Source organism: Podarcis raffonei, chromosome 1 (genome assembly GCF_027172205.1).
Source record: "Podarcis raffonei isolate rPodRaf1 chromosome 1, rPodRaf1.pri, whole genome shotgun sequence".
Lineage (NCBI taxonomy): Eukaryota > Metazoa > Chordata > Lepidosauria > Squamata > Lacertidae > Podarcis > Podarcis raffonei.
In genome coordinates, this window is record NC_070602.1 from 113780390 (window position 1) to 113804410 (window position 24021).

The following is a 24021-nucleotide window of genomic DNA, read 5'->3' on the forward strand; positions in this document are numbered from 1 at the left end:
ATTAGCATAATTAGCAGCATCAGAAAGAAATAGCACATTGGGAGCTTAAACGCTGATTTTACCAGCATAATATAACAACCATTGTCAATGCGGAATGGATAGCCTAGACTACTTTTTATTATGGTGAATCTGTATTTTTTATTGTTTGATGAGGAATGCCTAAAACCGAAATAATCACAGGCCACTTTCATAACGTGGCTGGAGTCTAATGATACTCAGTAGTCAGACAAGACTTCATTGCTCCATTTAGGACCAAGCTTCATGGGTGCTTTTTAAAGGGGGCCCTCTATCTGGTGATTGATGGATATGTAACCCATGCACGGTCTTTGTTTTTCTGCCATCCTTTGCTGGCAATCTATACCAAGTTTTCTATGACTCTCTGGTAGACCTGGCCAAGTATTTATAAATAATTGCCTTAACAGATGCCACAATTAAACGTGAAATTCACTGCTACAAAAAAGTTTATGGGCAGTTGCTTGGATGGTCTTAAATAAACAACAATTGCACAAGATCATAGAAGTTATGTTTGTCAATGCCTACTAACTATGATAGCTAAATGCAACTTACCATATATACTCGAGTATAAGCCGACTTTTTCAGCACATTTTTTATGCTGAAAAAGCCCCCCTTGGCTTATATTTGAGTGAGGGTCCTTTCAGGCTGCTCCTCCCTCCTCCTCTGGGCTGCTTGTTCTTCCTCCGCCGCTGCCGCCATCACCAGGTTTGTGGTGTGGTGAACCGGCTTATACTTGAGTCAATAAGTTTTCCCAGTTTTTTGTGCTAAAATTAGGTGCCTCAGCTTATATTCGGGTCGGCTTATACTTGAGTATATACGGTACAGTTACAGAAGCAGTATATCTCTTAATATCAAGCACTGGGGACAAACAACAGGGAAAGGCCATCACCTTTGTGGCCTGCAAAGGTCTCCCCCATGAGAGGTCTGAAGGGTGGCAACATGAGAACGGGGACTTTTCTTCAGTGGCTCCCCATCTGTGGAAAGCTCTTCCCAAGGAGCCTCACCGGGCACCTTCATTACATATTTTTAGGCGCCAGGCAAAAACGTTTCTCTTCAACCAGGCGTTGGGCTGATTAACATTTTATGGCCTTTGAAATGTATCTGCTGGAAGGAGTTTATTGTTTTGTTTTACTTTCATTTGCTTTATTATGTATTTTGTGTTTTTATTTTGCATTCTTATGTCTCTGGCTTTTCAAAGTTAGAAACAGAATGCTGAACAAAATGGACTTTGTTCTGCTCCAGTAAGGACCAGACCAAGAAGGACTGGAGTACAAATGTTCAGTGTTTTTAATAGAAATATTAAGCCTTCAGTCCCACTTACCTGGGAGAGTAAGTTCCTTTGAACTTGCTGGAGCTTACTTCTGAATGCACAGGACTTACTTCTGAATGCACAGGTTTTTGATTAGGTATTCCGTATCATTCAGCAGCCTTTTCATTCCATGGAAATTTACTTTTTGGAGGACAAACATTTTCGAACCAATGTGTTATCTACCACACATTATGGCCCTTCTCTATTTGACGCAAGCAAGCAAATTCATTCATTCATTCATTCATTCATTCATTCATTCATTCATTCACTGGAGCTACCTGTGAAGGTTCTGTAATAATAAAGTACATTCTTTTCTAATTCCTCAGCTAGGAAATGATAACAGAGATACAAAGGCCCTTGCAATGGAATCTCCCCTCTCTTTTAAAATATCTCTGATAATAAAGTCATCAGTCCTTCTGGCAGTGTGAGAAGATAGTTCTCTTTATGGATAATAGAAATAAATATTAAGATATACAATATTAATTAAATAAAATTTAAAATGATATTAGATAAATATTAAGAAATAAAAATATCCCACTGGGGAGAAATATAGCAACTGATATAGAACATTTAGGAGTCTCTGGTCCTGGGTTGCTGAACAAGACAGAAAGCAGCCTGCTATTGTAGGTCAAATAGAAGGACCTTCCCCCCCTAGCATGTTCATGATCCCATCTCTCCCTCCCCTAATCTGGTTCGTAGAAAATCTTGGCAGCACCTGAATTTTAAATAAAATAACTACATGAAAGGGGATGCGGGTGGCACTGTGGATTAAACCACAGAGCCTAGGACTTGCTGATCAGAAGGTCGGTGGTTCAAATCCCTGTGACGGGGTGAGCTCCCGTTGCTCGGTCCCTGCTCCTGCCAACCTAGCAGTTCGAAAGCATGTCAAAGGAACTGCTCCGGTGGGAAGGTAAACAGCATTTCCGTGTGCTGCTCTGGTTCGCCAGAAGCAGCTTAGTCATGCTGGCCACATGACCCGGAAGCTGTACGCCGGCTCCCTTGGCCAATAAAGTGAGACGAGCGCCGCAACCCCAGAGTCGGCCACGACTAGACCTAATGGTCAGGGGTCCCTTAACCTTTACTAACTACATGAATGCACCAAAGAACAATAATCAGTACAGTCATCACTGTAATTTATGCAGCGCTTTCCCATGTACAAAGTGCTTTGATTACATTATCACAGTAATCCTCAAAGCAGCCCTGCAAGGTTGGCCACTGCTGTTATTTCTGCATTACAACCAGAAGGTGCTGGACATGAGGCTGGGTTAGAATGGCCTGCCAAAGGCCTTTGATTGGATCACAGCTCATTCTGTTAGGCAATACGATACACCCAGTTCTCCCAGAGTGACTTCACTCTATGAATGAGTCTAAAAGTTGGCACTGCCTGGAAGTCCATGAACCCATCGGTAAATCCCTTCAGCAAACTGGAATCAGCTGGGCTCAGGCTACAATGGCAGCCAGCCATGGTATCTCCCATAATACTGTTTCCCCCCCTTCCTCCTGACTTTCTTTGGTTCCTCTTGGCAGCCGCCATTCCATGGCCAATGCGTATGCTCAGTCCTTAGTGGAATATTTTTGTTTCCCCTTATTTTTCCGCAATAAGTACTGTATTTTTCGCCCTATAGGACGCACTTTTTCCCCTCCAAAAATGAAGGGGAAATGTGTGTGCGTCCTATGGGGCGAATGCAGGCTTTCCCTGAAGCCTGGAGAGCGAGAGGGTTCGGTGTGCACCAACCCCTCTTGCTCTCCAGGCTTCAGGAAGCTCTGCATAACCCTCGGGAGACCGGCGCGACTTCGCGCCGGTCTCCCGAGGATTGCGCAGAGCTGCCTGCATTCCGAAGCCTGGGGTGCGCTGAAGAGCGTGCCCGGGCTTCGTGCAGCTCTCCGCAAGCCTGGGGATACCGGCGCGACTTCCCGCTGGGCTCCCTAGGCTTGTGGATAGCAGGCTGTTCTCGGGGCTGGGGTCGGGGGAAGCTTGGGCTTCCCCCACGCCAGCCCCACGCCTGGGGGGGGGAAATATAATTTTTTTCATTATTCCCCCCCAAAAAAAACCTAGGTGCGCCCTATGGGGCAGTGCGCCCTATGGGGCGAAAAATACGGTAAATGACAGAAACATGGGAGTTGCCACAGCCAATGTGGGCAATTGAAGGCAAGGAGGAAGAAAATGGTGACGAGAAGCAGCAGTCAAGGGAGCAAACTCAGGGTTGGAGTTTTATTAAACCCTTGGTGGTCTTCGGCATAGTCAGGGCTTTTTTTCAGCCGGAACTTGCCAGAACTCAGTAGCAGTGACTACATTATTACATGAGCACTGTTCCACAGCATTTGATATTTTCATTTACATACATTCATTCGAAATAAGATGGGTTTATGAAGCAATTTTATATCCTCCCACCACACTGACGAAGAATTCTATGAAACAGTAGTCAATATCCAGAATCACTGTTTAGTGTTGGACATTATATTTGCTGAATACACAAAGCTTCACAGCTTGTCTTTCACTGTTCAAAGTCTGGTACCTCACTTCATTTAAAGATTTTCAGAGACTTTAAAGATTTCATTTTGGACTTGTTATGGTTTGAAGGAATTCTATAAAAGATTGTCTATTGCTTATGTACATGGTCATTGTGTTGCCTAGACATTGCTGAAGAACTCAGTTCTGGCACCTCTCAGGTGGGCGCCATTGCCATTATAAGAGAACGAGGGAGGCATTCGTGGCGAGTTTGGCACCTCTTTTTCTAGAAAAATAGCACTGGGGATTGTGGTCACCAGTGCTCATGTAAATCTTCAATATCTTCATCCTACCACCCTACTCATCCCCAAGATCTGATGGGGAGGCAAGGCTTAGTCCTCATCATGAGATCCAAAGGACAAGTGAAGCACCCATGAAACAAATGCTTCTATTATCCAAAAAAGTTACCAGAGAAACCCCTAATGTTTGTTGTTGTTTAGTTGTGTCCGACTCTTCATGACCCCATGGACCAGAGCACGCCAGGCACTCCTGTCGTCCACTGCCTCCTGCAGTTTGGTCAAACTAACGCTAAGAACATGCGTTTTGTTTCCAGTACATTTTAATGCCCCACAGATAACAATATTCAGAGGAAATCTTTGTAGCAGCTTCACAGAACTCTGTATTTACTTGTTTTTGTTTACGCATGATTCCTATTTCAAATGCTAATTATTAATTAGTGACCCTTTCTTCATTTCCCCCCCTGACAACTATTAATCTCTCTTTTTAATTAAGGAATAATAGTTCCATTATTTTCTGAAATGTGTTTCTCAAAAGCTTTTCTTTGAAGAAGGGCAGATTAACAGCCTATTCAGACGCAACCCATCACCGGCACAGAGGATAACGGTGGGTGGTGTCTTGGGAGAAACCGGGAGATTATGATTCTGAGTTTAGCGCAATGATGAATTAGTGTTCTATTATTTCCTATTCTCAGCTCAGCCTCTATCAGGAGAATTTCAGATTTTCCTATCTTCGGTTCTGATTACAGTCTGTATCAGGAGAATGAGTTATCCTGGACTTTAATTTGCCTATTACAGGTTCCTCATTTCATTATACATTCTTACTGATAGCAGCACCAAATGTAACAGCAGAAATTGGCACTCCATTCATCCATTGTCACGATAAAGACTCCAGATGAAAATAGCCAAACATAAATCAGGTCTCTGGAAGACACTCTGAAGATTTTAAAATGAAAAGAACATGCAGCATTTGTTACTCTTTATAGCAAAGACAGTAAGAGAACAGAAAGTGAAAGGACTTGTTCAGAAGCAAACTTACAGACTACTTCAATTTGAACAATGAATAAATTAGAGGGTGTTCCCTAACACCTTTCACTGTTGCAGGTATTACTGTAACTAAATGGAAAAGACCCTGATGTTGGGAAAGATGGAGGGCACAAGGAGAAGGGGACGACAGAGGATGAGATGGTTGGACAGTGCTCTCGAAGCTACCAGCATGAGTTTGACCAAACTGAGGGAGGCAGTGGAAGACAGGAGTGCCTGGCGTGCTCTGGTCCATGGGGTCACGAAGAGTCGGACACGACTAAATGACTAAACAACAACAACAACAAATGCAAAGGAGGACAGAGCTTCTGTATCTTTAACCATTCTGAGCATATGATGCAGATTTTAGATGTAGATGTTCTGCAGTGTAAGTCACTTGGAGACCTACTTGTGACAAAGACAAGAGACTGTTTGTTGTCAACTGTTAACGACTGCAATTGGTCTTATAGGAAAAAGCAAGAGGTGAGATGGCTAAAAATAGCTTTATCATGTATAATGAGATAAGAATCCAATGTGTCTAATTCAGGTCTCTGCATGGTTTTAAGTTTGGTAATAAGTTGCAATTCAGTAACTTCTCTTTCCAATCTATTTCTGAAATTCTTTTGTAATAAGGCAGCTACTTTGAGATCTTGTATAGAATGTCCTGGGAGATTGAAGTGTTCTCCTACTGGTTTCTCTGTCTAGTTCGGCTTAGTTTATTGAATTTCTGAGTCACTTCCCGCAACAGACAAAGCAATTGCTTACTTGTGGCAGTCCAGGGGCCTAGCATGGGGGGGTGTTACCGGGGTGATTGGCCTGGGCACAATTTTTTTAGGAGTTCACCTCTGCAGCTGCCAATCCAATTGAAGGTGCTTCCCTTCCTGCCTTACCTGAGCAGCATGCCAAGCAGTAGCCAGGAGAGGACGGACCCTGTCATCCCTTGGCTGTGTGGTGACCCCCGCTGGGAGGGGAGGCTGGCAAACAGCGAGACTCGCGGTGGCAGCGGCACCCCAGTCGGAGGAGATGCACACACATGTCCTGCCACTGCTCCACAGCGTCACATGGAGACACCAGTTTGGGGGCGCAATACTTTACTTGCCCTGGACACTAGCAACCCATGCTACACCACCTCGGGAGCCTTCCACAAAAATCAGGTGCATGTTTTCTAATATACTGCAACTTATAAATATGGTAATGAGACATGCCACGTTTAAAAATAATAATAATAGTGGTGTTCTGGTTCACTCACGCCAGAATCTTACAAAATGTAATTATAACCAAGTCCCATTGAAAGCACTGAAATGAAACTTGTCCATGATTAACAAGTCCCATTGACTCCAATCTCTCTATTACGTTTCATTGAATTGTTTCCCAGGTAAAGAAAACAACTATTGAGATCTAGAGCAGGCTTCCTCAACCTCGGCCCTCCAGGTGTTTTGAGACTACAATTCCCAGCATCCCCGACCACTGGTCCTGCTAGCTAGGGATCATGGGAGATGTAGGCCAAAAACATATGGAGGGCCAAGGTTGAGGAAGCCTGATCTAGAGGGTATATCAAGGGCCACCTGTTCCTCAGTGAGTGCCCTTCCTACTGAGGTTAGGTGAGTGGAAAGAGCACATCAGGCCTCCTATTGCTACCCCAGGTCTGGGTGCCTAAGCCTTCCTCCCAGGAGCTTTCAGCACCAGGTATAAGCAGGTTTACATTCTTGGAAAAACCAACAAATAAAATTTACTGGTGCAATTTTGAGCTCTGTTGACAACAAGACTTGCACATACAATGAAACGGGGTGCCGTCCATGGTGTTTTAAGAATTTAATTTCTGATCGGTTCATATTCTCTGTCCTTCCCTTCTCAGCCTTTGGAAGAACAAGTCTGGGACCTGTTACGTGAAGCGGACAAGACTGCAGCTGAAGCCAAAGATAAAAGCCAGGTGTATGATGCTATGGCAGAAACCATGGGAGATGCATGGGATTCTCTTGTTATTGTCCTGGAGAAGCGCAAGGCACTTTTGGAGCTGACTTCTGATTTTTTTGAAAATGCGCTGGAGGTTCGTATGTAGAAAAAAATAATTGTAAAATTATTATTTTTTAAGTAACATATACAACAATATATTTCAGTTTGTTTGGTTAAGAAAACAACAACGAAACACCATTCCAACTAACCCACAAAACACTGGGCTGGTATGTTAGACCTTGAAGCCCTTTGGTCAGATTCAGCAGAGCTCTTCTTACTTGCCCTGAGGGAGAATCACCACTGCTTGAACTTAAATAAGATCCCGAAGCATGATGAAATCCATGACTGTTTAGTGGTTTGTTTGTATTATGGTGAGCTTGAAAGTGGGTCATTCTCTGTAACACTTAACTCTAAAGAAAAATCTTTTGCGGGGAGAATTCAAGCATGTGCCAATAATTTAGGTTTACACCGCTTAAAGTGGATTAAATTGCATCCTGTCACCCTGGCAAGATAAATTCACTTGTTTGCTTTTTTAGAAAACAGTCTTTTTGCCATTAAGAAATTGATGAGGAACTTCATTGAGAAGTGTAGGATAGATGAATGATTGACAGAAAGACACCCCACAAGCAAGTTACAATGAATGTTCAGTGTTGTGTACTTGCCCAACAAATAAATCAGAACGAATGCCAAAGATCAGACATAGTCAAATTCCTCCATAAGCTTTGTGGAAGCAAATCAGGATGAATGCTGAATAAACAGGTCATACCTTGTTTACAACATTCCATTACAATAGAAAGAAATGTAAGATAAAATCAGGTGTGCTTCCGCTTCAGCTGAAAAGGGAACGATCAGGACAAAATCTGGAGTGAAAATATCTGGGGAAAGTATTCCAGTATTGTGGTATCTTACCTAAGGATAATCTAAACATATAGATGGCTGCAAAGGTTATTGATGTGTTGGGGGTCACCTTGAGGAATGACAGAGCCTCCAAATTCAGCTTGAGATGCTGCATCTTCTGAAAGTCTGTGACAATTTAGGGACGGGTGGTTCCTTTCTTTAAAAATACTCACTCCGCTTATTGAAATTACCCTAGATTCCTGGGTATTATTTAGGAGCCATTTCTGATCCCTTCTGTATTCCTTATATGTTTCACCTGTTTAGGAGTCTTCAAATTTGCCTTGATAATGCTAAATACTAGTTTTATTTATTTTTATAGCGACATCCCTGCGTATGGTTCTTTACAAATAATATTGTAAGGGGCTTACGATCTACAAAACAGATTTGAAGAAGTAAGAGTTGGTATTGGGACTGGCACCGGACTTCAGGCCCCCTGGGCATGGTTCTAATAATGCGTCAGTAATGGATTTGGGGCAGTGCTTTTGAAAGGGAGCTAAACTTGGCTCCCATCCATGGTGGCCATCTGCCGCCTTACGTTACCCAAAATCCAGTGCCCTGACCCATAGATCTATGCAAGCCATAGTCCTACTGAAACTACAGACGTATTAATACATTTCATAGATCAGTGGCCCAGGGCATTACATTATGGGTAACTTAAAATGGCAGGTGGCCACTGCAGATGGGAGCTAAGCTGTTCAAAAGTGACCCTGTCTACTGAGAAGTGCCTCTAGTTTGGACACCGTGCTAAGCCAGGGATTGTGGTCTGCTGCTTCTGCTTGTGCTGGGGGAGGAGCAGTCCTGGCAAAGTAACAGAAGAAGGGAGAAAGCAATCTGAACTGAACAAGAAAAGCATTTTTATCCCCTCCAGCATTATGCTATTTCCCTGCAACCAGGCTGTGGGGAGGTTGGACACTGCATGAAAGGAAATGGGGCAGAAGAATGATTAAGCATTCCTCATGCTTTGCTGGTTTTCCCAGTAGTGATGTATGGCAGTGAGAGCTGGACCATAAAGAAGGCTGATCGCCAAAGAATTGATGCTTTTGAATTATGGTGCTGGAGGAGACTCTTGAGAGTCCCATGGACTGCAAGAAGATCAAACCTATCTATTCTGAAGGAAATCAGCCCTGAGTGCTCACTGGAAGGACAGATCGTGAAGCTGAGGCTCCAATACTTTGGCCACCTCATGAGAAGACTCTCTGGAAAAGACCCTGATGTTGGGAAAGATGGAGGGCACAAGAAGAAGGGGACGACAGAGGACGAGATGGTTGGACAGTGTTCTCAAAGCTGCCAACATGAGTCTGACCAGACTGCGGGAGGCAGTGGAAGACAGGAGTGCCTGGCGTGCTCTGGTCCATGGGACACGAAGAGTCGGACATGACTAAACAACTAAACAACAACAACATGCTTTGCTTATCCGCTGCAAGTTGCATCCTTTCCATGAAGAAGCTTCAGCAAAGATCCTGGCTTGTTTGATGCTGAAAATGTACATTAGCCAGGTCTATCATTTCCCCCCTCTCCCTTAGTTATGCACACCAGCCCTGCCCTTCCCTTCCCTTCCCAATGGCCCATTAAGTTCATTTCAAAAGAAATTATTTAGCTCCCAGAGCCTTCTGGTGGTTCCCTCACTGCGGGGAAGTGAGGTTACAAGGAGCCTGGCTGAGGGCCTTCTCGGTAGTGGGGCCCGCCCTTTGGAACGCCCTCCCATCAGATGTCAAGGAAATAAGCAACTTTCTGAAGGCAGTCGTGTATAGGGAAGTTTTTAATGTTTAATGTTTTATTATGTTTTTATATATGTTGGAAGCTGCCCAGAGTGGCTGGGGCAACCCAGTCAGATGGGTGGGGTATTATTATTATTATTATTATTATTATTATTATTATTATTATTTGCCTCTTCTCTAGCTTGGGGAGCAGAGCAAGTTCTCATCTCCACCTTTCTGTTATACTTTAGTCGTTGACCCAGCTTTGAATCATGACCCAGTGTAGGAAAAGCAGCAATATGTAAATTCCCAGATGATATTTATGGCACCCGCCATTGCAATTCTGGATTGAAGCAAATATCTCTAAGAAGAACACAAAAAAGTGACTAGCAGACAGTTTGTTAGAACATTGTTTTTTTGCTCTCAGAGTACTGTGAGGCAGCAGGAGTGGGACCAAGGATCAGGCCTCGTGTCCTGAAACATCCAAGCAGAGGGGCGAATGGGAAATGTCATATTGACTTAAAATGGAAATACTGGAAAATTCTCACTGAAATGTTTTGCTTTAAATGACAGAATGTGATTATGTGTAATCTTTGTTTTATTATGATAAAGTGCAAGCCTCATCTCTAGGATATTCTTTAATGAAAATCAGAAGTCAAATCCCAAACATTGAAGGATAATGGATTTGTTTTATATCGTAAAGAGCATTAAAAAAACCCCAGGATGGAACATGTGAGGAAAAGCAGGCAGAGCAGAAGGCTTATTTCTCATCATCTTTCTTAATTTCGTCTGAAGTTTCTGCATCCCCAACTTCTGAGATTTGCTTGATTATTTATTTATTTCGCTCCGACAGTTTCAGCCCACAGGATATTTGCCCTACTTAAAATGCAGCGTGAGATTTAGAAAGGAGCAAAAATGATGCCAAGGTTGTGTGTTGCTTAAATACAAACTTCTAATGTTCACTAAACAAAAAACAAAAACCGTTTCCTTTTGCCCCTGCCATATTTGGCAGGCTGGACTGTGTGTGTGTGTGTGTGTGTGTGTGTGTGTGTGTGTGTGTGCACGTACGCACACACACACACACACACACAACGTGCGTACCCCAGCCCCCAGCCCCACCCCCAAACAATAGGAGGCAATGCTATTATAGTAAAATGGCTAGGAAAATCTAGTCAGGTGCCTGTCAGTCATGTTTTAGGTCAGAGGCATGCATGCATTGCCAATTTCCATCTTAGATGCATATTCTATGTGGGACTACCCTTGAAGGCCATTCGGAAACAGCCTTTAACCCAGAACGTCAAGGTTATAGGCTAGTACTCACTGCCTGGAGCAATACATGTCCTTAGGCCACTTTATTGGTTCACAATTAGTTAACAATTGGTGCAGTTCTGAGTATTTGTTTTGATATTTACAGTCCTAAAAAGTTTGGACCCAGGGTACTTAAAGGACAGCATGCTCCCATAAGAACCTGCCCATTTGCTTAAGTTATTGTTTGATGTCCTGCTGTATGTCCTTCCTCCTTCTGAGGATAGGATGATGGCTGCTAATGTGTGAGATCTTTTCCGTGGTGGTCCTTTGGTTATAGAACTACATCTTCAGGAAGTTCTGTCTGCTATTCTTCTACCTCTCCTTCAGGAAACAGCTTAAAAGATTCCTATTCCGGTGGCATTTTGAGCTGGATGTGGCTTGAGTATTTATACTGATGTGATTTATTTTGTTTGTTTGTTTGTTTATCTTGCTGCTAGGTGTTACGATTTGCATTGTTCTCGGTTGGATTTGATGGAGTGGCTTATATGTTTGTTTTTTTGTAATTGTATGGGTTGTCAGCCTCCTTGGTTTTAGGTAGAGCCAGAAGACAGGGTATAAACATGTTGTTGTTGTTGTTGTTGTTGTTGTTGTTGTTTTGTTGTTGTTGTTTTTACCTTCTGCCTTTGAGTATATGGCTTTTCAGGGTTCTTTCTTGTATGATTCTCTGCCTCCTGAATGTAAATTGGAAAATTGATGTGCTTATTATTGAGTTAGAAGTTAATGTAATTTGCTTCAAGCAATAGGTTGTATTCAATTGTTTCCATACACTGGCAGAAGGTTCGTTCCACTAGGGCTCTGGGTTAGCCGAATCCTGGCTGTTAAAACTACACAGTAGCTGCCTCTGTCTGGCTGTTCCTTCAAAATCACCCTAATTCATGATGATTTGTCTAAAATGAATGTGTATCTTCCATGCCAGCAGCAGCTATCACCACAAATGTACATCACTGGGGTGGAAGCCCTCCATGCATGTGGTGCTATAAACCACATAATGAATATGCTGCTAGACTTTACAGCCCCAGGATTCAGGGCTCTTTTCAGCCCCTGCCATTTGGCGTCTCGTTAATGCGTTAATTGGTGCAAGGACACTAAACAGCAGAAGTTCAATGCAAGGAGTGGTAAGCCTTTGCTGGCTAGATGCAGCCTGTGAGGCTTACATTACTCTCCTGCTGCTCCTTCCCTAAGGAGTATTGTGACAATGAAGATTGAAAAGTTAGGGCTTGTCCAAAAAATACCTCAAGATGAGCTTCCTATTTTAATCTTAAAATTTCAAAGCGTTATTTTAAAGAGATTGTTTTGTTGCATGTTTTCGCTATAAATGTTGATATTTTTTATATTCTAATGGGATGGATTCATTCTGAATTTTCATTATGGGTGTTTAAATGTTAATGCTTGTACTTCGTAAGCCGCTTAGAAGCCTGTTTGGCTTTAAGTGGTATATTAATTGTTGTCCTGTTCACTCTGGTTCTTGTCGTATTCTGATTCTTGAGGACTAATGGTTTGGGGCCACAACTTCTGGTCCTGTCGCAGCATCATATCCTTGGCTGGCTCCGCCCTTCTGAGTTGTGTGAAGGAACCTATGAGAGTATAGCTGGCTTGTTACCTCTGCCAAACACATGTGGAAACCAAAGGAACAAAGCCAGACAGGTGAAGAAGCTGCAGACATGCTGTTGTCAAGAGCACAGCAAGGAAGCACAGTCCCACTTCCACTCCATGCATTAGACCTCCGCATGGATGGCTAATGGGTGAATAGGGCAGCAGGCTACAATTATTCCTTAAACATTGGCTGGCCCCTACTCATCCAGAGATACACAGGTGGCAGCCATTGTGTTCTGCATGGCGAATACTGGCAAATCTTTTCCTTTCTCCTCTTTGGCCTCACTTAATTGAAAGTACACTCATTTGGAATCAAAGGGACTTTCTTCCAAGATGATTGCATTTGGGATCATGGTTTATTTGATGGCTACTGGCTAATCTTGTCTATCCAGGTGCTGATTGACCTCTAGATAAGGCCTTGCACTTGCAATGCTGAGAGCTTAGTGATCAAGGGGTGCCAAGCATGCTCATTTCTGTCATATCCAACAAATCTGATTATTTGTTTAGGGTGGCAGGACTGAATACATCAACAGACAAAGCTGTCCTATACAGGGTCAGACCATTGGTAGATCTATCTCAGTACAGTGATACCTCAGGTTACATACGCTTCAGGTTACAGACTTCGCTAACCCAGAAATAGTGCTTCAGGTTAAGAACTTTGCTTCAGGATGAGAACAGAAATCGTGCTCCCACAGTGCGGCAGGAGCAGGAGGCCCCATTAGCTAAAGTGGTGCTTCAGGTTAAGAACAGTTTCAGGTTAAGAACGGACCTTTGGAACGAATTAAGTACTTAACCCGAGGTACCACTGTACTAGCCGTGGCTCTCTAGAGTTTCAGGCAAAAGTCTTTTCCAGCCCTCCCTGGAGATGCCAGAAACTGAAGCCAGGACTGTCTGTGAGCAAAGTATGTGTTTTAGCAATAACTGACCTACAGGTTCTTCCTTTAGTTACCCCATTTCCCTTCCCTCCCTTCCTTCCATTGGGTGATCAGTGCCATTTGCTCTGCAAAGAGATTCTCATAGGCAGCAGTGGAGCACACATCCAGTCCAGTGCTGTGCATTAGGTTAGACTCCTTGGGCCAGAACAGTAGACACTAGCCCTGTTCATTCCAGTGGTTTTCACCAAAGAACCCAAGGCTTTTCCACAAGTCTTCTTCCCTTCCCTACCCAACCCTACCCCAGCATTGGTGCGCATGGCTGCCATGACTGTTAGAGCTAGAAAACAGATAAAGTCTACTAATTCTCAAAAAGACATTTGCAGGATGAAGGATATGCTGGGCCATCACTGTAAATGCTTCCCACCTTTCTGAGAGCTTACGCTAAGACCTGAGATGAGACTTTTCAGTTGGGATGTTGTCACGTGTAACTAAATTGTGTTTTCTGTCATCCTTCTTGGCTTTTCAACAGTTTGCAATCAAAATTGACCAAGTTGAAGATTTCCTGCGGAATTCCCAAGAGTTTGAGAATCCAGAATCTCTGAGAGCAATCCTGCATCAGCATGAACAACATACAAGAGGTACAGATGGGTATTCCCCCCCTTCTTCTTTAATTTAGAAGATTCCTAATTATTACATATTTAGAATTGGGTTGTGGATAAATGCTGCTTACAACCTCTGTTGAAGGAAGTGAAAATCTAAAGTAATTTTTCTGGACTGCTGTTCTAATTTTACTAGTATTTGAAATTACAGACATGTAAAGGTTTGCCTACCTTTCCTTATTCTATCTATTTTCATTTCTTTCCTCCCTCCTCCTTTCCTAACTTTTTTTTTAACAGTTCCATTTCTCCCTAGAGCCCAGTCTTGCCTGATTTTCAGTGCAGTGTATCATAGGAAGGAAGTTGAGCAGTTGGGGGAGTAGTGCAGGAAAAACAACTTACTCCTTAACCTAAAGAAAACAAAAGAGATTATTGTGGACTTTAGGAAATGTAAATTGAATATTCAGCCACTTATTATTGAGGGGAAGTGTGTGGAGCAGATCTTGGTGTTTCGATTTCTGGGAATGGAGTTGAGAGATGACCTAACTTGGGGAGAAAACAGCAAAGACCTGATGAAGAGAGCACAGCGGAGGTTATATTTTCTGAGAATCCTCTGGAAAAATAATCTCTCAAAGGACCTGTTGATGGCATTTTACCATTGTACTGTTGAGAGTGTATTAACTCATGGTCTGTGTGTGTGGTTTGGGAGCTGCACGGTCAGGGAAAAAACAATGTTGTCCAGGGTTGTAAAGACTGCGGAGAGAATAATTGGGTGCACTCTCCCTACCTTGGATCAAATCTATGCTTCCAGGTGCCATAAGAAAGCTGGAGAGATAGTGCAGGATAGTGCGCACCCCACAAAATTATCTCTTTCAGCTTTTGCCTTCTGGAAGAAGGTACAGGGTTATAAAGACTAGGACTAGCCACCTGAGAAACAGTTTCTATTCAAATGCGATTTTGGTTTCAAACGCAGTGTAAGGTAGTCTCTATGGGAGTATATTGTATTTAATTATGGGGTATCAGAGCTTTTTGGGGGGCTAAGCAGGCTGGGATAGCTGGGATAGCAGGCTTGTTGGTTTTTGAATGTATGATGTAGATTTTTAATTTCGTTGTTCTGTATGGGACAATGACAATAAAGATAATCGTATCATAGCGGGTGGGAACGTGCGGCCTGACTTCATGTGTGGAGCAGCAGAAGGTTTGGGCAAAAATCCCTCTTCAGTGAATCAGTTCAGGCCTCTGGCAAGAGTGATGTGCCCCTCCCAAGGGAGTGAGGATGAAGTAGGTGTGAGTGAGCCCCCCAAAAGCTTCTTCTGAGGCTTAAGGGTCCTCAGCAATAGTGTGGAACATATGGGGCAATAGATGAGGGTACCCCCCCAAATCTATAGTTCTCCCAAATCAAATGGAAGGTACTTTCTGCAGCCATAGTGGAGCCTGTTGAAGACAACGTAAGCCTGATTCCCCCCCTCCTCCAGCAGTCCATGTGCTCCATCATACTACTGAGGTTCCCCAACCCTCCTTTTCATGAGCTTTAGCAGAGAGCAAAGGGTTGAGAATTCCCCAGCTTCAGTACTCCTTGTACTTATAGTAGGTTGGCTGCAATCCCAAAGGAGATGGGTAATTACAATTGCATAGCGCAGCAGGATAGCATCCGTCTCCAGAAACATATCTTAAAAAGCTTGGGGCTTCCTTCTAAGTAATTGTAAAAGACAGGGTCAGGCTGGCCTCCTGTTTGGAGTAAGGTGCTAGGAATTCTCGCTTGCCACCCTGCCTGCCAGCTCTCAGCTCAACTACTAGCCAGCCTCACTTCCAGACTACCAGCCCTGATGCTGGAAAGCAATCTGAAACCGGAACCAAAAATATGCCACAATTCAGAAACGAAACGAATAGTCCCGGGGGAGTGGACATTGGATGAGTTTTACAGTTTTCCCTGCCGCAAATATGCAATTGGGTATATTCCAGAGGAAATGGAATGATGGATTTTTACAATGCAGTAAGCGTGGCTTCGTGGTGTTCAGCCCAAATATTTATGACAAGTTTTGCATGGGAAAACAAGTATGTTCCAAATTTCAGTGTACGCTGCATTTCAGGGAAAGGACATTTAAAAACAAAACTAAAAACACCCAGCAGCAAATCTTGGAAGCTTGCAATTGGCGCGAGCCGAGCCACCTGGCAGCTGGGCCTAGTTTAGTGGGACTCATCTTGGCATACATTTCTCTGGGAAAGACAATTACCATGACTTTGGAGACCTGCACTCAAAATGGTATCTGTCAAAGTAGTTTTAAGCAGAGATGCGCCATTGGAACATGGAAGGATAGGAGCCAAAGACATTGGAAGCAAGGTCTGTCAGGGATGACCAAGCCTTGGTGCTGGATCAGTGTTGAGGGTTGGCATGGTGGAATATATGCCAATGGCTCACAGTCTGGGCAGGGGACCTGCTGCCAAACGCCACCTGCAGTGAGGAGGCAGACTCACTGAGGGAGGACAGAGAGTCCAGGGATGGTATCTTGCCCAATGGTCTTCAGAAAAACTGAAGCCATCCTTGATTGGTGGCAAGAGGCAACTCACAGTTTCCTAGGGACTGTGGCTTACACAAGCCATTATGCTTATACACACCCTATATATATATACCAGTCAAATCAGATGGCTTGGGTGTTTGCCAGTCCGGATTTGAACAATCTCTGGTTGAACAGTGCTCCTTTGCAGGCCTGTCTGCTCTAGCAGAAGCCACTCTGCATGGAACTATAGAACTCAGTTTCTGATTCCAGAACCCGACAGCGTTATTTTAATGGGTGCATACCTTCATTTTGCTCCTCACCCAGGTAATGCTGAAAAACGCGATCAGTTTCTGGCACTGGGCAATTGTGTGCTGTATAGGTATCCGGTTCAGTGCTGTTGTCCATCACTGCTGGGAGGCTGGATTAGCAGGATAAAAAGGAAGCCGCAGGCAATGATCCGGCAACATGGAAAGGAAATGTGCAGCAGTCACATTTCCATTTTATGTTGTATCTAGGTATTTAGGATGACTCCGCCCTAGGCAACTACTGTTTGATACACCATCTGAAAGTGTCTGTTTCTGTAAAAGCTGCAAAAATACAGCTCCAAGGCTCTTAGCTGCCAAAAACTACACAGAGAAGCTGATGGGATATTTAAAGGGCTTTTAAAAAGCAATGCTAGTTTTAGCACAGTGATGCCAGCAAACGGCAATTGGGTACAGTAGAAAGAAAGCTCACAAGACACCTTCAGTGGCAATATGCAGTTAAAGCATACACCGTCCAAGAAGTTTACACCCAAAGGGTGTGTGGTTTCTAAAACAGCTCCTTGTGTATTTCACTCCCTCAATTCTTATTATTTATTACAAGTGGGACCTCCAACGAAATGTTGCAATGTACTCTTACCTTCTAGCATAAATGCAGCAGTTTATTGGAGGTCCCACCTGTGATAAATATTAATAAAATTGGGATCTCAAGGAGGACTTTCTCCCCCCACCCCTGGATTCTGTTTTTCTTTTTTGCCTGAGGTGCAACATGCCATGGTGTCTGAACATACTGAATCCTTATTGGGCAGCTGTTTTGGGGAGGGGGAACATGACCTCTTAGGGGTTTTTTTAAATTAAATTTGTTCTTGTGCAAACTTCAGGGTTTACCTGAACATGTTGTTTATATAAAGCCTTTTGGATACACAGGCCAGCTCTTATTGCTAAATACCTAGCAGTCTAAAGATTTTTTGTTCCAGAGGCTACCTCAACCTTCCAGAGCAGATTTACAGGGGGTGTGGGGCAGAGTTGGGGGGAGAGGAGAAGGAGGGGAAGTTTTCACTGTGCGGTTAAAACTCATTGCACTAATTTAGCTGGATGCCACCCAACATATTTAAGTAACCTAGGATTTGCATGTGGCACACATTTCCTTATGAGCGAGTAGGTTTGTTATCCAATATATGGATGTTGGTTCAACAAAGTCCTTGCATGCTTTTCGTATTATTTAAATGAGTATGTGATGGCATGCTACCTTCCTCACTGTAAACATCACTCCTATGGATGTTGGTTTTCTGCTTTTGAGGGAGGAAGTTATCTTTCTATGAGAAGATTGAATGAAGGAATAAAAGGGAAGGCTATTCTTAAAAAGAAAAGAAAAATATAGCAAGATAGAACCAAGAGTACCGGTATGTCCCCCAACGGTTAGAGCTTGTTCAGAGCTGTACCTCTGTAGGGTAATGTACAAAACAGTCTAGCTAGGGAACAATTTGTACAGGTTCTTAAAAACTGGAGTCAGCTTTACCACTTAAAAACATTTGGTCGCTACTCTTAATTGTGATCTAGAATACATACCAGTTTTCCCCAGTCTGGTGACCTCAAGAGGTTTTGCTGGCTGGGGCAGATGGGATTATAGCCTAAAACATTTGGAGAGTGCTAGGTTGAGGAACACGGGTGGCGCTGTGGGTTAAACCACAAAGCCTAGGGCTTGCCGATCAGAAAGTTGGTGGTTTGAATCCCTGCTACGGGGTGAGCTCCCGTTGCTCGGTCCCTGCTCCTACCAACCTAGCAGTTTGAAAGCACGAAGTGCAAGTAGATAAATAGGTACTGCTCCGGTGGGAAGGTAAATGGCGTTTCTGTGTGCTGCTCTGGTTTTGCCAGAAGCGCCTTAGTCATGCTGGCCACATGACCCGGAAGCTGTACGCTGGCTCCCTGAAAGCGAGATGAGCGCCGCAACCCCAGAGTCGTCCGCGACTGGACCTAACGGTCAGGGGTCCCTTTACCTCGGTTGAGGAAGGCTGGGATACAGAACCTGGTTCTCTCTGTAAATGAGTTTAACATAGAAACTGAGTTTGATTTCGGTGGAGGTGTAAAATAAAAACAACAATTTTATTATTTATATGTCACCCATCTGACTGGGTTGCCCCAGCCACCCTGGGCAGCTTCCAACAAAGTATTAAAACACAGAAAACCTCAAACATTAAAAAAAACTCCCTATACAGGGCTGCATTCAGATGTCTTTGAAAAGTCAGATAGCTGTTTATTTCCTTGACATCTGATATATTTCCAGGCCTGAATAAACTGATACATTTTAATTGCTATAAAAACAGTATTTCCATACAGTGATCCCTGCCATATAAACATCACAAATATGACACTTACTCATCTTGTGGAAACTAAGGACAATTGAAATGAATTTGAAAAGCCTTTCTAATCCTTCATGAGCTTATTGCTCCCCACTGTGATTTAGACATGTGGTTTTAGTCAAATGTTATGTTTACAATAAATTTAAATTGCAGTTGATTGTTTGATGCAACAGTAACTACTTTCATATTTTTAAAATCTCTTCTCTCTCTCTCTTTTGCATGGTTGAGTCTAGCTGGTTCAAAAGCTAGTGGCTTGAATCGTATGTAATTCTGTTCAAGACGACAGAATAGTGAATTGAAGCCTGGTCACTTTAATATGAGTTTGGTGGTCTCAATTCAATCTCCATTGGTGTGAAGCGTTCATCATCACACAGCAATTTGGCCTTGGAACAGTTGATAGTGATTGATTGCCATTGCAAAAAAAGAGGTCCATCACTGAAAACAATCAAATGAAATTGTTTGCCACAAGGAAAACGGTCTTGAAAAATATGGCTTTCTCCCAAAGGGGCAAGAGTTTCTATCCAATACCATTTATTCTTTGTTTTTACGTCTTTTCAGAAAGATAAGGATTCAGAAGTGGGTAGTTATGTATATAATTAAAATGGTCTTCTGTATTGTTCACTTTGTGGTGTGGGCAGCTGAATCAGATTTCACGAACAGGTAAGCAGATGAAGAGAAAATACTCCAGTCATTAATGAAGTATAGCCATTACCTCAGTCTTGCCAAAACCAACCAACCTTCCTTCCTTCCTTCCTTCCTTCCTTCCTTCCTTCCTTCCTTCCTTCCTTCCTCTTTCTTTCTTTCTTTCTTTCTTTCTTTCTTTCTTTCTACCCACCTGCACTAAACCTTTAAAACTGTATCATTAAACAGCCATGGCCTGCCACAAAGAATCATGGGAACTGTAGTTTGCTTGGTGCTGAGAGTTGTTAGGAGACCCCCTAGTCCCCTTACAGAGCTACAGTTCTCAGAGTGGTTTAACAATTGGTCTCCATTCCCAGAGCACTCTGGGAAATGTAGCTCTGTGAGGTGAATAAGGGTCTACTAATATGTTTCAGCACCATGCAAACTACAATTCCCAGGATTCTTTGGGAGGGGAGCCAGCACTGTTTAAAGTAGCACGGTGCTTCTTTTAAATGGGGCCCTATTTTCTTTCTTGAAATGTCTGGTGGTATTTTTCAGTTCTCGACTCTGTCCTGCTGGCCTGAAATTAGATAAACAAAGGAGGCATGTATAATTTGGCTGCTCTAACCCCTGATCATGCTTTCCCCCTGCCTTTAACCTAACCCTGCCCATTCTCCCATTAGCCTTGACTTTATTGCAAAATGTTGGCTGAATTGCTTCTGGAGACACAGCTTAAGGTATAAGTCATGGGATGCCAAGGTGGCGAACGCTCCAGATGTTTGGGCTCCAACTCTTATCAGCTTCAGCCAACATGGTCGATGGCGAAGGATGATGGGATTTACAGTGGTACCTCAGGTTACATAGGCTTCAGGTTACATACGCTTCAGGTTACAGACTCCGCTAACCCAGAAATAGTACCTCGGGTTAAGAACTTTGCTTCAGGATGAGAACAGAAATCGTGCTCCGGCGGTGCAGCGGCAGCAGGAGGCCCCATTAGCTAAAGTGGTGCTTCGGGTTAAGAACAGTTTCAGGTTAAGAACGGATCTCTGGAATGAATTAAGTACTTAACCCGAGGTACCACTGTATAGTCCCAAAACATCTAGAGAGCACCTCATTGGCTACCCCAGGTATAAGTGATTCAGCGCTGCATTTCACATTCGATTTTTGACAGATTCTCTCTGAGGAGGAACACCTTTGTCAAAGCATTTATGTATTATCATTTTGACATAAAATTAACATGCATCTCAGGGGCATTTCTCCCGAGAAGGCACAGATGTCTTTCAAAAGCAGAGCAATAAGATGTCTCTGCCTCCCCACCCGTTCCCAATCAAATCACATTCTGAGGCTTTTCTCATTATATCAAGAAAAAGTTTTATCCCCCGTAAATTACACCATGTCTGCTGTTTTGTGATTTTTTCATTAGTTGCAATAATCACCGTTTGTCAAGACTCTGGGAAATGTCAATTGGTAAGAGCGTCTGTGTGGAAATGAACATGTGAAGTACTTGAGCAAATTGTTCTGCCAGAGAGAGAGAGAGAATGTTGGCACTTATATGCTGAACTCTGCCCTTTTGTGTTTTTGAGAGAAAATAATTTTAGTGGTGGTGCTCAGACTGCCTATTATCATATTGTGATGCTACACATTGCTGCGCAGTGTTTTCTTTCCCCCGCCCCCTCACAAAATGTAAGGCATTTTGAACAAGTATCGCAGTGGAAATGTGCAAATGTATATAAATACCACTGGCATAATATGCAAATTACATGCTCAATATTTTGGGCTTCAGAAGCTGTCGGCCCTGCCCAATAATATGCAGATGTCTGAATTGCTTCTGTGGGAAGTCACCTGGTAATAAATGTTGTGTTTGCTGAATGTCATCACTGCCCTCTGCTGGATATAACATTAATGTGTATTTGAATCCCTATCAGTACAGGTTTGGTTTGGTTTGGTTTATACCCCTGCCAGCTGAAAGCCAGATTACACATTTTTTTCAAATATTGTGTAGTTCACAGTTGAATAGCTTTTGTACTGAAAGCCAGAGAAGAGGTACGTAGCCTTGGTCTTGGGTAGTTTATGCACTGTATACAGCACAATAAAATACTGTACAAGTTACACATTTAGAGATCAGTTAGGGCAGAACTTTCCAGACTTTTCTTGTTGGTGGCACACTTTTTAGATGTGCATCATTTTGTGACACCGTAATTCAGTTTTACTAGCAAACCGGAGGTTAAACTAACCCCTTTCCAGCCCCAGGAGGAACACTGGGGGCGTTCACGCAACACACCTACACACTGCAGCCAACACGCTAAAGTGTCACGACACACAGTTTGGAAAGCTCTGAGTTCGAGAGCTGCAGTGTGTTTGAGGCATACAGTGCTTAGAACCTGAGGCAGTATGTGGATAGAAGCTACAGGCCCAGGGAAACTGAATGTACCACTTATGTCAGGGAATCTTAGGTATATATGCCAATAATCCTTTTGCATGTGGTCCACCCTGAACATCACACCATATATGAGGAGTTAACCACCTTTCTTCTCTCCGCCTATTCCCCTCCCCCTGCCCCGCCACAGAGCTCTTAGAAAAGTCTCTGGTCCTCTTGAACAAAAGCCACGACCTTACCGAATTCATAGAGGAGTTCAAATCTGACGGGCCGAATGTGAACCCAGAATTCGTTCAGGGAGCCCACAGCAGCTGCACGAAAATTGGCAGCCTCCTTGAAGTCCTGCAGGACAGGAGAAGGCAACTGGACAAATACCTGAAGCTGCAGCGCCAAGGACTGGAGCAGGTCTTGCAAATCTGCCAGTGGCATCACCAGGAAAACCAGGTAGGAAAGAGAGACATATATAGCTGTATATATAAATGCATGCATGCAAACAGGACTGCGAAGTGAGGCTTTAATGTGTTGGATCAGATAAAGCACATGGATGGGATGCGATATTGGTGTGATCATTAGGCTTGCACCCAGTGGGACTCAAATCTGAGTAACCGTAGCCCTATTTATTGTGTTATTCATGTGCACGGCCTTACCGTGATTACTTTGAGCGGGGGAAGGGGCAGAGGAAGGGGGTGTGGTCCGCCCCGGGTGTCACCACTGGGGGGGGGGGTGACAAAATGCTGGGGCCTGCAGCGCGCAAGAGCCACACATCTCTCCTGGGAGAGAGCCAGTGTGGTGTAGTGGTTAAGAGCGGTGGACTCGTAATCTGGGGAACCGGGTTCGCTTCCCCGCTCCTGCACATGCAGCTGCTGGGTGACCTTGAGGTAGTCACACTTCTCTGAAGTCTCTCAGCCCCACTCACCTCACAGAGTGTTTGTTGTGGGGGAGGAAGGGAAAGGAGAATGTTAGCCGCTTTGAGACTCCTTCAGGTTGTGATAAAGCGGGATATCAAATCCAAACTCTTCATCTTCTTCTTCTTGGGCATGCGCAGACTCCTCGCTGCCCAAACAGTCTGCCCGCTGCCTCCCCCCAGTTGTAGGGCGGCTGAGTGGGAGGAGGCAGGCAGACTCTGGAGGCCCCACGGTGCGCCCCGCCCCTATGGGCGGCTCGCCCTGTCCCTGGGCCACCGCAGGCGCCTGAGCAGCTTCCTCCGCCACTGACCAGGGCCATGCTTTTAGCCCCACCCTGACGTAGCATCATCTTCCTCAAACAGCCACACACTGCCCATGGTTCTTTGAAGAACCCCCACCCCCCAGCATGCAAGCTCCTGGGTGTCCCAGGCACATGAAAGCCCTACGCAAGGGCAGAAACTCCTGTGTTGGGGTTTCCCTTCGGACAACTGTGGCAACATGGTTGTTTGGGGAAGGAGATGCAACGTCAGGAGGCAGAGCTCGAAGCACCTCCAGGTTCCAAGAAATCACGGCACAGGTTTCTGCCACAAGATGAAATGATGCTGGGTAGCCACATGCAAGAGAGGACAAGGCTCCTGCTCCTTCAGTTGTTGTGTGGAAGAGGGAGTGTAAGCAGCCACAGTGCATCCCTATAAATGACTATTCAGAAATAAGAGCTATTGAATTCAATGGGGCTTACTTCTAGGTAAGAGGTTAGGATTGCAGCTACAGTCCTCTGCACGTTTATTCAGAAATAAGTCACACTGTGTTTAATGGGACTTTAACACAGTCCTGGCATTTGGGGGCCTCCTTATCAGTGCTATTCAATGCCATCCAGCTGTTAAAGGCACAAAAATCCAGCTGGGAAAAGCTGGGACTGCTACATAAGCCACGTCACATCCTCAGACTTCCCGTTCCATTCAATTTTTAATGTAAATATACTGATAACA

The 24021-nt window shown here is 43.9% G+C and overlaps 1 protein-coding gene across 4 annotated transcripts in view; it reads left to right on the top strand.

The window, feature by feature from the left end:
- Positions 1-24021, top strand: part of CCDC141 (coiled-coil domain containing 141) — a 109238-nt gene that overhangs the window by 17829 nt on the left and 67388 nt on the right. For all 4 annotated transcript variants that reach the window (XM_053409807.1, XM_053409813.1, XM_053409819.1 and 1 more), the window contains exons 3-5: positions 6948-7139; positions 13945-14053; positions 22318-22571. In XM_053409807.1, the coding sequence (XP_053265782.1) occupies positions 6948-7139; positions 13945-14053; positions 22318-22571 (555 nt within the window). The remainder of the gene's footprint in view (positions 1-6947; positions 7140-13944; positions 14054-22317; positions 22572-24021) is intronic.